Source organism: Colletotrichum phormii (genome assembly GCF_030913505.1).
Source record: "Colletotrichum phormii strain CBS 102054 chromosome Unknown BDP81scaffold_1, whole genome shotgun sequence".
NCBI lineage: Eukaryota > Fungi > Ascomycota > Sordariomycetes > Glomerellales > Glomerellaceae > Colletotrichum > Colletotrichum phormii.
This window is the reverse complement of record NW_026851443.1, coordinates 1,703,340-1,717,045: the sequence shown is the minus strand read 5'-3', so window position 1 is coordinate 1,717,045 and position 13,706 is coordinate 1,703,340. Positions and strand designations below refer to the sequence as shown.

General features: G+C 53.3%; 2 protein-coding genes across 2 annotated transcripts; one reads left to right on the top strand and one right to left on the bottom strand.

Annotated features, from left to right (window-relative positions):
• Positions 1–15: 15 nt before the first annotated feature.
• On the bottom strand, positions 16–1,875 carry BDP81DRAFT_7506 (uncharacterized protein). The gene is made up of 3 exons (XM_060596240.1): positions 1,497–1,875; positions 1,263–1,431; positions 16–1,201 (listed from the first exon to the last, which is right to left on the bottom strand). The coding sequence occupies exons 1-3, from the start codon at positions 1,741–1,743 to the stop codon at positions 289–291; spliced, it is 1,329 nt and encodes a 442-aa protein (XP_060451692.1). The 5' UTR covers positions 1,744–1,875; the 3' UTR covers positions 16–288.
• Positions 1,876–12,634: 10,759 nt separating this feature from the next.
• On the top strand, positions 12,635–13,384 carry BDP81DRAFT_444346 (uncharacterized protein; the record flags this gene model as incomplete). Its single annotated transcript, XM_060591826.1, has 1 exon — positions 12,635–13,384. One exon carries the CDS (start codon positions 12,635–12,637, stop codon positions 13,382–13,384), a length of 750 nt encoding a protein of 249 aa, XP_060451691.1.
• Between the last annotated feature and the right edge of the window lie 322 nt (positions 13,385–13,706).

The following is a 13,706-nucleotide window of genomic DNA, read 5'->3' as shown; positions in this document are numbered from 1 at the left end:
CTTGGCCATCTCTTGGTTATGTCTCAATTGCATTAGAGAGGGTTTAAAAGCCCGATGAGGCCATATAAAAGACTTTGGGTATTACATATACACATAACGATAGTTGCCCCTTCATAAACCTGTCCCACACCACTGCTAACTCCGTATCCACAACAGTGTGTGTGTGTGTGAGCTTCGCATACCTCCAAGCACCCCGCAATCATACTTGAATTAAATCCGTCATAAACAACCAAACCCATCAACCGCGCTTTTCCACCTTGGCCCGCCCGTGTCCATGTCGACAGCCGCTCAAGCCAACTCGCGCAGCTCGTTGTCGCCCCTGTGAGCAGGCAGCTCAGACGCGAAGCCCGGCTGCTGGTGATGCTGCTGTTGCTGTTGAACCGGCGCCGGCGGCTGTCCTTGAGTGGGAGGCGGTGCGTTGTAGTAGCCCCCTTGCTGCTGCTGCTGCTGCGGCAGCTGCTGAGGAGGATACGCCCCCTGCGTCGGGCTGGCGCTGTTCTGAGACGGCACGTACTGCGGCACGCCAGACTGGTACGTGGGCGACGGGCTCATGGGCGGCGGGCTGGCGGGCGGGCTAACGCCGTTGTTGCTCTGGTCGTAGGATCCCGTGCTGACGTCGTACTGCTGCTTCAGCATGCTCTGTCTGTTATTGTTGTCCACGGGAGTGAAGCCTTGCGGGTAGTGTCCTTGCTGTTGTTGGGGAGGGTATCCTTGGGGCGACGGCTGCTGCGTCGGCGGGGCGGGCTGCTGGTACATCTGAGGCTGTCCCTGGTCAGGCGGCGGGGGTCCGACGTAAGACTGGTGAGCGGCCTGGTTGTTGTTGTTGTTGTTGACACTGTTGTTGTCCTTCTTCTTCTTGCGAAGGAGGAAGATGATGCCGAAGACGATGAGGGCGATGGCTGCTACGCCTCCCACGACGCCGCCCACGATAGCGCCAATGGGAGTGGACGAACCGCCGCCGCCACCACTACTAACGCCGGACGTGCTAGTAGTAGCTGCCGACGAAGCAGTGGTTGACGCGATGTTGCGAACTGAGGTTGTTGCCGGCGCTGTCGTCGACTCCTGGGTGACGGAAGAATCTGTAGGGTTTGCGTACACGACAATCACCTCCTCAGTGGCGGCGCATGCATAAAGGGTATAACGGTTGAACAACGAGCCCGAGTAGATGTAAGTGACACACTCGGGTCTATCTGAGGAAGTGCTACAAGATCCTGTATGAGAAACGGCTGACGCAAGAAATGGAGAGCGACAGAGTAACATACCAGAGTTGCATACGAGTGTCACCACTGCTGACGCGACTTGCCGACCTTGATGGGAGACAGCTCGTAGCGATCGTAGTGCAGTCCGTGACCGAGGAGGAGCTACAGCAACCAACAACGGAGTAGAAGCTGTTGATGACACAGGATCCAACTCCGCAGTAGATGGAGTTGGCTGGAGCGAGGTCAGCATTATTCACAGACTATCAGTGTCTGTCTATTATCAGAGTGTTTACTTACTAGCCTCTCCAGAGATGTAACCACAGGTATCATCGCCTCTTACACGCTTGGCCAGCTTCAGTTCGACATTGCCGGGCTCAGGCGCCGCAGTGGGCTTTGGACTGAAGCCGAGCTCCTCCATGTTCATCGCAGCAATGGTCTGCCTGGGTGGAGACCAGCTTGGGGTATCGTCCTGCCATCTCAGCGCCTTGGACTCCACGCCCAGGTACAAGAAAGCAAGAGCTCCGAGTTGAATGAATCTCCCCATGTTGTATCTGTAACGAGCTGTTTCCTATGTGATCACAGAATGATACGAAGTAGAGGAGAAGTGCGAGAAAAAGGGGGGAGAAGGGAGGGATAAGAAGAGACGAGGGCTCCAGAGGAAGATGCGGGAGATAAGGGAGACAGAAACAGCCAGCCGGGCAATCCCAGCTCGGGCTGAGATGAAAAGTTGCCGGATAGAACGCGCCCTGCGGGTGAGCCAATAGACGATGGCGTCCAACAACGCCAATGAGGCTCAACGGAGGGATACATCAACGGTCCAGCTCCAAGTCTCCTGCACTTGACCGTTCGTATGTTGGCCCGGGGTATAGAGACTGGTTGGGATTGGGCCATGTGGAAACTCCGCCTCGTGAGGTGCGGGTGGACCGATGCGCGTTGGTAGCGTTGTTCGACCAGCCTGGCAAGGCAGACAACCAGATGATCATTCCAAAGCCGTTTTCCTTTTCTGAGACCTGACTACATATCTAGTCGAATTGACTCAAGGGAGATCTCAGGTACTTTTACACCTCTTCTGTCCACTTACACGGAGATCACTCGATTCGATTCGTGATTCCTTCGCAGCTTCATAACTTTTCGACTCTTAACCCGGGGACTCACTTGAGTTTTGACATCCTACGGATACGGACTGTAACCAACAAACAAGGCTCTGCGCCCTATGTCACGACAACCCATCTTTGGTGTTTAGCCTGGCGTGATAGCGGTGTAGTGGAGTCTAGCGGTGCCCAAGACAAGACTATCAAGGCCTTTAACCCGAACCGGAGAATGTGGCTTGCGGCTGAAGGCAGACCTCAGTCCAGCTCCTGGTCAACTCGCCAAAACCACCCAATCAGGCGTCGGACAGCTGAAATGCGTGCAGCGAGCTTGACTGACAATCCCGTGTCATTTTTTGCCGAAACCCCCGGACGGTTGACAGGCCCCTGTTGGCAGTGACTCGGTAGCCTTGAATGATGAAAAAGGGTTCCGTTGCGCCCCGCCTTGCTGGTGAACCAAGGGTCTCTTGCATCCACAGCGGAATCAGAGTCTCTGCGCGGAACGTGCCCAAGAAACAAGGCATTTTAGGCAACCTTTGCGCGCCAGCTGCCCTTCATCCATACAGTCGCCTGGTCCCGGCTATGTTCTGCCGGCGCGGACAACGACGATGGGACGCTCGACTCTGTGACGGCATCGGGCAGAGGATTTGGACAGACAGCCTGATGGCCAAGACAGCCGAGACTCCATGAGAAACATTGAAATGCCTTCAGCTTCAAGACGAAATGATGAATCTTTCGGCTCTTGACGCTGAGCCGAGCTTCTGTGGCTGGCTTGGAGAATTTCTGCTCATCATATAGCCAATCCGGGTGCTCACTCGTTTGTGATCTATCAGAAACCATAGTAGCATGGTATATTGGTAGACCATCTCTTCGTCCTCCAGGTGTAGGGCCTACAAAACAACCAGATTCCTCTTACGAAACTCTGGTGGGTATTCTCCAGACGATCGATGGCGGCAGTAAATTGCTGAGTGACCTAGCAGATCGAGAGGCTCGTGACTGAAATCGAAATGTCGTTTCGTTCCGTCTTTCTTTTCATCAGTCTTACTTCGGTGGAAGCAGTGAATGAACAGGTCGATTTGTTACTGCCATCTATAGAGTTAGTTCCAACACTGAACGGGAATTGACGGCCTTACCGTGCGGCAATAAATCGCGATTCGAGAACTTTTGTGCGACTTGACAGGAGGTCGAGCTGTCGAGTGACATGATGAGCTCGTTTACTAGAGATAAAGTGTGACTATATGATGCGGAAGACTTTCGGAATTTCCACGACCAATCTCTCATGACGCGAAATCCGACTAGTTCTTGAAGTGCGAAGTGGAGGCAACGTCTTCAAGCTGAAGGCGCTTGAATCCTAGCCATGGATTGCCTTGTGATCTGCTTGTTAACTGGAAATAAGTGGGAATGGCTTGGAATGGCTCCTCGAATGTCTCTCTGTATCTGATCCTCGTTGGCAAGGTGATCTGAGTATGCGTCGAGGAACGCCCAGTCGGCTAGTGGATCGGACCACGATGCAGACGTCTCCTCTTTGAACAAATCAGCCGATCATCGGATGTTCTGGAAAAGCACCAAATCGGCAAATTCGATATCGGTATTGAACGCCATCTTGGGCGATCTATATACCTAGCCTGCCAGATTATCGAATACCACGGCCGCTATTCGAGATGACACACTCTACAAAGAAACAGCATGGTATACACCACTGAAGTTGACGCAAATTTGTCAGAAACTTCGATTGCAGCTTCGAAAGAAGGACATCTGAATCGGTCGGTATAGGCGCTATGATGAGCACCATGTACGACTCCCATGGAGCGCCACAAGCCGTAGCTTCTCAACTCCCAAACGAAAAAGCGATGAGATTTCTCGAATGGCTCAGAGTCCAAGGAAAGTCAGACATAAAGGAATCGGAGCGGATCAGCGTGAAGACATGCAGCTAGATAGGGGATGACAATGTCGAATTCAGAAGCCCGTACGAGTGATATCGTGCCTTTGCAGGCCTGATCCAATTGCAAGTGAGCAGGAAACCAGCCGCAGATCCTATATTATTAAAACGATTAGCTTTCTCTTCACGCCATGCGGAGTTAATTACAGTCATCTGCTGGGATGGGCGAAGCCGTGAATGACCTCAGTCCAGTGATATCGTGTCTCAGTGCGACTCAACTGTTATCGTTGGATGTCTTCCGCTCGACATATGAAATCAAGCAGGATACAGCGTAGCCCACTATGTCAAGATCAATTCGCGAGCAACTCCCAGCTCTCGGAATAATTCGTCACCCCTCGGAAATGAATTGCATCCCGTTTTGGACCCTCAGCTGTGTGACACTCGTACATGATAGACCAGTTGCAACATGCCGAGCTCTGCAGGGGTAACGTTATGTCCTCTGTGCAACCATGAATAATCGTACCACTGTGACATAGTTGAAGCGTCTCGCAGGACACAAGTAAATTGTGGTCGAAGCTACTTGGACTCTGTGGCGACTACTACTCGAGGGACAAAGTCAGCTGTCGAGTCTGTCTACAAGAGACATGCATGGTACGTTTTTTTTTTTTTTTTTTTTTTTTTTTTTTGCGAAATTTCCGTATGGCCCAGGACAATGAGTCCATGGCCGGAACTACTGGGCTATGAGAAGAAGTGCGTTGGGTCTCCAGATGCTAGACAGTTGGAAATGCGTCGACCAGTTGGACTCGTTGCCAAACACAGGCAACGAAAGCTGTTGGCATACCCGTAACTTCACTCAAAAACAACGATGGGACTCTCTTTCCCCCTAGAATTCGTGTTTCGTATAATTGAGCCACTGGTCTGTGACTATGCCGTGGGTATTAGTGGGGTTGGCGCAAACGGTCGCGTTTCCTTCGAGCTTTGTCTGTCTGACCATGCACCACGGCTGACAGACCGTTGTTCGGGGGAACGGTGAAAGCGTCCGATCACGTTAATGGAACCTAGGGGGGCCGGTCCTTGGTGGTGTAAAGTTCCGCTCAGACCCGAAGGCGCAGCGATAAGTGGAAGTAATAGCTTGTCGATGATGTCGTCCAAGTATTCCAAGACGTGTAGTGTGCAGAGCCTCAAAGTTGAGATGAGATGTGCAGGGTTGAAGCGTCTCAAGATCCCGACGTCAAGCAGGGGCCAAGAATGGTGGCCATTCACCATTCTATAGGTCAACCAGGATCCCTAGCCGACACGTCAGAGGCAGAAGATCAACGACCATCGTCCATTCCATAGAAGAATCCTACTTGTAACATTAGCACTGAACCAATGGCGTAAATATTCGATCAAAAGCCATGCCAGACCTTGAAGTCAGCTTCTCGCGAGTGAGGGATGTCGGAACCTAAAGCTGCGTTAAGCGCACTGGATCACCTGGTATTGGCCGTTGCTTCCGACAGAGCATCGCATACATGCTACGCGTTTTCGAGCTGATCTCCATTGCACGCCACATGAAAGATCATGATGCAAAACATGCAGACCCGTCTGACTGGAACGATGCTGTGGCCAGATCCGGGACCCCGAGATCTCAATAGGCGCCGCCGTTCTGTGCTTTGCATGTCGCACCACTAAAAGGCCGCTAGTTGATAGCTAGGGTCAGTAAATAAGTAAGGGAAGTCGGTGAGGGCTGGTGGCCGATCGTACATGAGGAATGGCGGCATCGGCTGCATATTCCGAGCACCTCCAGCCGGCTAGCTGCATGCCTCGTGCTCTACGGGGCGTCTGCTCGCCAGCACTGCGTTCTCGATCTAGACGTGTTGTATGCGGTTGTTCAAGAGGCTGGATGACTAGATATGGTGGTAGGACGGGTGGTTGGCAGTGAGAATGGCCGTCAAATCCATGTACTAGGCCGGGTCTTAGAGCGGACGTCCCTAGCAGAGCTTAGCAAGATTGACGTATCGATCGAGGCGTCTATCAGTATGCCTCTTAGCAAAAGAGGAAAGTTGACGTAGGTGATTTTCCAAAGTATCATAGAGTTCTGCCCACTGTATGACGACAAATCCCAGTGGTATTTGCCGCTTTGGAATCGCTACATGCTACAATGATGGCACAACGCCCGGGTGCTCCTCGAGAGGCACAGGGACCAGAGCCATGGTAGAGTAAAGTGTGGAATCTGCAAGGCGGCTGTCTGGTGCCCCTGTAGATCGTTCCCGTGATGCTAAGCTGCTCTGACTCGTAGCGCCATGCTAATCGGTGGATATCAAAGAGTATGCTGTCTCAGACGACTGGTGCGGTGGCTGTCCTTTGCATCCATTTATCCGTCTATATTTGTCAAGGTGCAGGACGTGAATAGGTGGCACTGGCCACCCCCCACCAGTCGGGCAGTATCACATATGACGGGCGAGAGCTGATGCCAGCGAATTTTTGCTAGGCTTCGGCCATGGACGACCAAGTGTAGTTAGTTGGAATCGGAGAATTAAATCGGGAACCATCGCTAAGGCCAATAGTGCCGCAACATACTCTGAAGGCAAGGCGCTGGGACCTGGAGCCAGCAAACGGGCTCGCTTTGGAGTTTGGGCTGCCATCGTCGCGTTGTCTATTAGTCCCGATAGTCAAACCAGAAGGTCTTTGGTAGCACGTATCCAAGGCTCCCATTTTCCGAAACGTTTCCAATGAGTAGTCCGAATAATGGCTGTGACTGTCCCCGAATTAGCGTGGCATGGTAAGCTGCTCAGTTTGAGAGAAATGTGGTGAATAACTTGAGTTGAGGGAGGGTAGTGTATTTGGAATCGGGTCCCGTTGGGGTGTGTGTCCTCCGTACATTTTGGAGCTGGACCCTGACTGCGGGACGGGGCAAGGACGTGCGGTAGGGGAGTATGGGGTGGCTCAGGGGGTTCGTTGGTCGGCGAAGGGGATGCTCTGAGCCCTGCCCGGTCGAACCAGATCTGCGCTGTCCAGAGAAGGCGAATCGAACATTGGGACAGGGCAGACGGCCAGACGGGAGATCAACTTGGGGATCCTTCAGAGACAAATGAGTTGACAATGTCTCGGTCGACTGAGCCACTAGTTCATCCAGCTTCCTGCTTGATCCAATGAGCTCCCGTGCTTCTAATCCGGATGTCTATAGCCGCACGAGGACGCACCGAATCAGACAGATCAAAGGGTATCCGTACTTGGCTCAACGATACCTACTGTACGGATACCGCAAGAGACAACTACTCCGTAGGTATTCCGTAGCAGCTTGAGGTCGAGAATCGTGTTGGCCCAGGTCATTCGCTTCTCGGCCGGAGCAGGGGTCGAATCCCTGCAAACACGCACGCCTGTCGCTCACGGCTTCGTCCGCAGGTCCAGAGAGGTCTTCTTGTCGACGTACGAATACCGATGTACGTGTTGCTGGGCCGAGATATAGCAAGAGGCTATGTTGTGCAACATGATCGTGTTGGCGAATTCTGCTAGATCGGCGAGGCCACGACGACCCGTCGATATGATTGCTACAGGAAGTAACCTCTGTATTGGACAAGACCCAGAAGACGATAGAAAAGTCAACTCCATGGGAGGACACAGATGTCGGAAATCGGTGTGCTGGTGATTAAATGGGATGAATCTCTGTGTCTGTATGGATTACATTGCAACGTCGACGTGTGAGGGCCGATAGTACGTATCTCATTTGGTGTAAGATACCCGAGCCGTTATGGCTTATGTAACGGGTCTAGGCTTAGCTGCGTTCCCCACGCCTGCACTCAACCGGAAGATGCGACGAAATCTGCGGTTCGTTGAGCGCTTGGAGAAGCGTCTTGTGTACCTCAGTGCGGGCTCGACCGGACGCGCCTGATCTAGGCTGTTGCATGATCCGCTAAAATACTCAAGCAGCTGAGGAATGGGGCTGGCTTGCCGGAACTTTGAGGCCGTGCCTGTGATGATGACCGTCCCGTGCTCGGATTATAGAGCGCCTCCTTAACTGTGAGTTGACAATGGGTTGGACTGGCTTTGCCCGCCTGGGCTGCATTATTCGTCGCTTATTCAGAGGTGCAGGGGCAGCTGAAAGGCATCATCATGGAGGAGTACCTAGTCGCCCGCGGCGGTGATGTTCCCCAAAGCACCCTGGCGTGAGACGCAGCCGGAACTGATGGCTTCGATGGCTTGCACCAGTGACATCGTCTTAGCCTGACCGTTTGCTTGCTTGCTTATTCTTTGGCGCCCATCAATCAGTCTTCCTAGCCGACCACTGGCGTGTGGTGTTTCCCCCAGAGTCGAGTCGGCTTGTCGCACCCATGCCAGTCAACTCTCTCTCGAGAATACGAATACCTTGGGAAACGGAATGGTTGACGAATAATTATGTGATTGGATTGGCGGGAGCTTGGGTAATTCAATGGGCGTGGGTGGGAAACGGAGAAGGCTCGAATCGGCGAAAGGGCCTTGTGCCGTTCGTATGGAAAACTCCTTCGGCTATCTCGCGGCTCGGATGCTTGGGTGCGTGATTGCAGCCATTCGACCGAGACGAAGACGGTTTTGATGGTAATAGAGAGGGCTAACAGAAGAACCAAGGGCGGAAACGGATGAAGACCGTTTGCCGCCTTCACACAGGTGCTCCAAGCTCGCTGATACGCATAGACAGGCTCTCAGAGACAATGGAGGGATTGCCCACCCTGCTCGAGGTGGTACCTAAGCCAGGCAAGATCCAGTCATGATATCGGAGTCGGATGGCGGAGGCGAGAGAGAGGGAAAAAGAATGCGTATGACCGACGACTTCGGACTGACTGGTGGGCTTGTGTCTCGATTGTTCTTCAGATTTCTTCTCTTCCTTTTTCTTCCTTTTCTTTGCAGTCGTCCAGGTGGCAGGCAGGGGCCAGGGGTGAAGTGCAGAGAAGTTGAGAAGCCCATGTTTGTCAGTGAGGGGCGTTGAGCTGGCAGGTGACCGCGTTCTTCATCTCAAATCGTCAGTTGCCGGGCTGGATTGGATGGAAGTGGTTGTGGTCTTGTCCGTGATCCTGTTCCACTGCCAGTGCCAGTCACCAGTGTATGGTAGTAAGACACGGACGTCGAACAGTGGGATCGCATGAATTCCGCGGTACCTGAGATCTGAGCCTACATCTACGCCAAGACTCAGGCAATCGGAAAACGGAGAAGGGTTAGCCAATCGATGTCTCGCCAAACAAACAAACCCTCTACCTTGGCTTCGGGTACGGGACTCCCGTGTTCGTGCGAGAGGCAGAAATTGCCATGGCGGACGGGACAGAGTGTGCAGATAGAATGTGTTTGGTCATTTTCAAAGGTTGGATGGAAGGACTGGACGTCTGGAACCTTGCGCAGCTGGTCCCTGGGCAGGTACGTATACCTGAGGTAAGGTAGGGCAAGGTACGTACTGGCAAGGTGGCCCGGGCTTGTTGGTCCGACCGGGGAGGGTAGGTGCTACTGGTCTGCTGCTGCCTCTGGTGGTAAGTAAGGTAAGGAAGGAGGCCAAGGTCGACACCTTCTCTCATTTCACGCCCCTTCCTGGCCTCAATTACTTCAAGGTACGGAAAACTAACCTGACCAAGTTACCTCACGTCAAGGGAAAACAAGCAACTAAGTACGGATATTTTCTTCCTCTTCTTGTTACCTAGGTTGACTAAAGTGCTTTTAGGCTTCAGCTTACAGACACCTTCTCTGTGCTTGGCACTCGCGGATGTCGCCCTACTGCCAGGGATCCCACCCTTCATCTCATCCCAACGCTTCGTCCAATGACCTCTTTCCCGGCCTCGACTCCGGCTGAAGTGCTTAGCCTTGGCACCCCTGCTCTGCATCTGCTTCCTTACTGTCACGATACTTCTTATTCTTACCTCCCATCACCGACGATGAAGGTCCAGTGAAAGTCGTCTCCTTTTTCGAGGAACGGATAGTCGCTGACCAGATTATCGCAGATCCGGCATGGGAATTGTTACGGGATGATGGGAATTTCGGTACAGAGTATCCGCACAATCAGTAATATCCATGGCTGGGGTTACCGTGATCCATCATTTCCGCCTGGGGTTGCTCGGGTTGAGAATAGTATGGGTACGGATACAGTTACCCAATTTCGATAAACCTGGGCGGGTTTCCTTCATCTCACACCCGAGAACAGCAACCTCGCCTTGGTACTCACATTTATTCGCTTCACAACACCAACATGCCCCAGGGGCCATTCCTCAACTTCATGTTCTACGAGATACAGCGACGAACACCCTGTACCTCGGCCGGTTTTGCGTGAGACCAATGTGGAAGACATCTGTCGATATTCCTGGTTTCCTGCCCCTTGATCGGAATTCCCTGCCATCTTGTCTATGATCTCTCTTCCAGTTTTGTCTCGTAAGTCTTGTCTCTCATTCTTCCGTCTCCCCACTAATGAGATTTAACAGAGTTGGTGGCCGAGATGGAGGCCCCGTTTCCTTTCCGCCAGCCGCGTCCAATCCACTTTCGCTGTGTACCTACCACCTAGCATCTCCACTCGCCATCATCCGTGCAACCCTTCTCTTCCGACGGCGGCGAGGACGACGGACAAGCCGGCGCAAACACTATTTCCACACTGTTACGGAGACGCAGACGCAGACGCAGGCGCAGAAGGGCAGAGCAGACCCTGAAAAGGGTCAACACGGACCAATCACCCCCACAAATACCTTACCCAAACGCCTCCGGGCTCGTCCCGCCTCTCCGTCTCCTCCCTCATCCAGTGTTCTGGTCGGTGCTCCCACACCTCCCTGCCGAAACATTCCACCGCGCTCACAATGAGAAGAAGTGAGGTGGACGGAGTAGTGTATGCAGATGCAACCACAACCACCACCACCACCACCACAAGAAGCCATACCGGTGCTTGTGCCTGCGCCTGCGCCGCGCCAACCAACATCACACGCCTCTGACACTACCTGGCTTCCTAGCCCGCTTTCCACTTATCTAGCTACGCTATCAACGGGATGGCTACGCACTATCCCCCAAACCTACCGGACTGGCTAACTACCGGGCTACCGTGCCTACCTTGCTGCCAATTCGCAGGTACCTACTTTCTTCTTCTTCTTCTTCTGTTCTGGGCTGTCATCCCGTCTACATATTTTCATTCCGTCCTACCTGAGGTCGTTGACCTCACACGTCTCTATCTACACGCTCAAGTTCTACCGGATCACGCACCCATAGGCCCGAGAGGGAGGTGGATGGGTAAGTAGACAAATAGGTAACGGTACATGCCATGAGCGGACCGAACACACATAACGACCCGACCTGGACCACATACGACCACCGCCGCCTCTTGCTTGTTTCCGCGCCCCGTCCATCCTCTTTCCCCCCTTGTATGCACGTATGTACATGTGTGTGCGTGTGTGTGTGTGTGTGTGTGTGTGTGTGTGTGTGTGTGTGTGTGTGTGCCTTCTGCCCTCTTTTACTTCACCGGATTGGTGTGCCGTGGGTGCAGACGCGATCTCGACCCAAGTTGCGGTAGGTAGCCATGTCACATTTTGATGTAGGTACCCTCTCCTCGGCTCTGCCCCTGCTGCACCTAGCATGTACCCTCTGACCACCTCATTCCGCTTCGTTGCCATACCTTTTTTTTTTTTTTTTTTTTCCCTTTTCCCTTTCTTTCCCTCTGCTACCCTTCCTTTCCTATCATGTACCTTATTCTACGGGGTGGGCGCCCCGTCCATTTTCCTCAACGTCAAGCACCTTAGAGAAAGGCAAGGCAAGGGAAAGAAAAACAAAGGACCATTTTACTCATACATAACTTTTCCCTCCCCTCCCCCCCTCGTCCTCCTCGTACGGATACACGCAAACTTCTGGCACACTGTCCAGAGTATATTAAAGTCGGCCGGCGTCCCGTCCCATGTTCCATTGTCGACGTTTCTTTCGCTCATCATATCCCGTGCTCTGACAAGCCCTGGACCGAGAACCCTTATTCCGTTGGGTGCTGTCATTGCTTCTCCGACTCCATCTCCATGCAGGTCTGGCTCCGCATGTGGTCCTGCTCCTCCCTCTCCTCCCCGTCCCGCATGCCTTCCTTGCCTGATCAGCGTCAGATCTGTGCCTCCAACCGACCTTCTTTCAAATTCTCTGCCAACCTCCGAGTCGACCCTGAGACAGAAGACACAGAAGACACAGAAGACACAACATCGCAATCATATTTTGCAACCTCGTCGGACGCCGTGTTATTAGACACATTCACGTATGAGGTTGCCTCGTCCGGCTGCCCGGTTGTCCTTTCCACCTGAAGCTCTCTTACTCGCCCTCTACGCTCTCCTCCCGTCGCGCAAAAGTCGTTGCCCTCCTTTCCCCCGGTTACCGCCTGCCGCTCTCTGGTTCTACCTGCGTCTGATACCACCAGAACGCGGCTGCCAGAACCCAATCCGCCATCGACGACAACGACGACGAGGGCCGATTCTGGATAAGGCGCCTGCTCCCGCGGCAGCCTCGTTTTCTCCTGTCGAGGACTCATGGCATACCACCACTCGAGCGGCTCATCCGCAGCCTCGGGTTTTGAGTATGCGCAGGTAGGCCACGCCTTTACCGGTCACCAGAGTGCTCCTCCGCTCAACGGGCCCCCTTTTCAGCCGTTCCAAGATACCCAATTCGACATCTTTGAATGGTATCCAAAGTTCCAATCATGCCTCCGCTATTTCTTGGATCATGCCCAGTACAGCGGGCCCATTCAGGCTGTGGCAGCCTTTGTCAACATTCAACTCCCGTTTCAAAAGGCCCACAACCCGGTACTCTCCTCCAAACACACCGGTCCCAACTCCCCCGCCGGGCCCGGGCCCTCGACTCCGTCCACGGCTCGAGCCGCCGGCAAGATGCCAATCAATGCCCAATTGCCATCCTCTACTTATGCAACACTTACACCTTATATTCGACGCTTGGTGGCGACCGGTTTCGATTACCCCGCCGTGTTACACGGCTTCTTCGGTGACGATTGGGTTGGCGGAATCGGCCCCATGCACGAAGCTGAGCGCCGCAACTACATGTTTGCCGCCAAGAGCGACACCTGGCTCAAGGTGAAGTCACACTACGACATGGACGGCGAGCAGCAAGTCCCCTTTCTCCGGCCCTTATCGAATGTTACCGAAAAGGAAATTCAAAGCGCGGAAACCCAATGGAGTGACTGGCTCGCTATGCAGGATTGGATGTTGGGACCACGGGCACCAGACCAAGAACAGGAAGTGAGGATTAAGCAGGAAGACGACTAGAATCCAGACCGAAGTCACGTCACGCCTCTACGCTTAGGGTGGCGGCGGCAGAGAGGAGGCATTTTGCATTTCACGGCTTCGCAGGACAGCATTCGGCGTTTTTTTATCCTCCTTCGGTTCTACAAACGGCGGCACGAGTATACATGCAGGCGCAGGAAGAGCTGTACGATGTCGAGAGGCGAGAGAGAGAGAGAGAGAGCAAACGGTTTCTGGAAGAAAGAAGAGGGCGGCGTCCGCATCCATCCGCCTCAACTTGTCAAGATCTTATTCAAGCTGCTGTAAGAAACACAGCATGTGGTGCTCGGTACCAGACTTTTGTTTT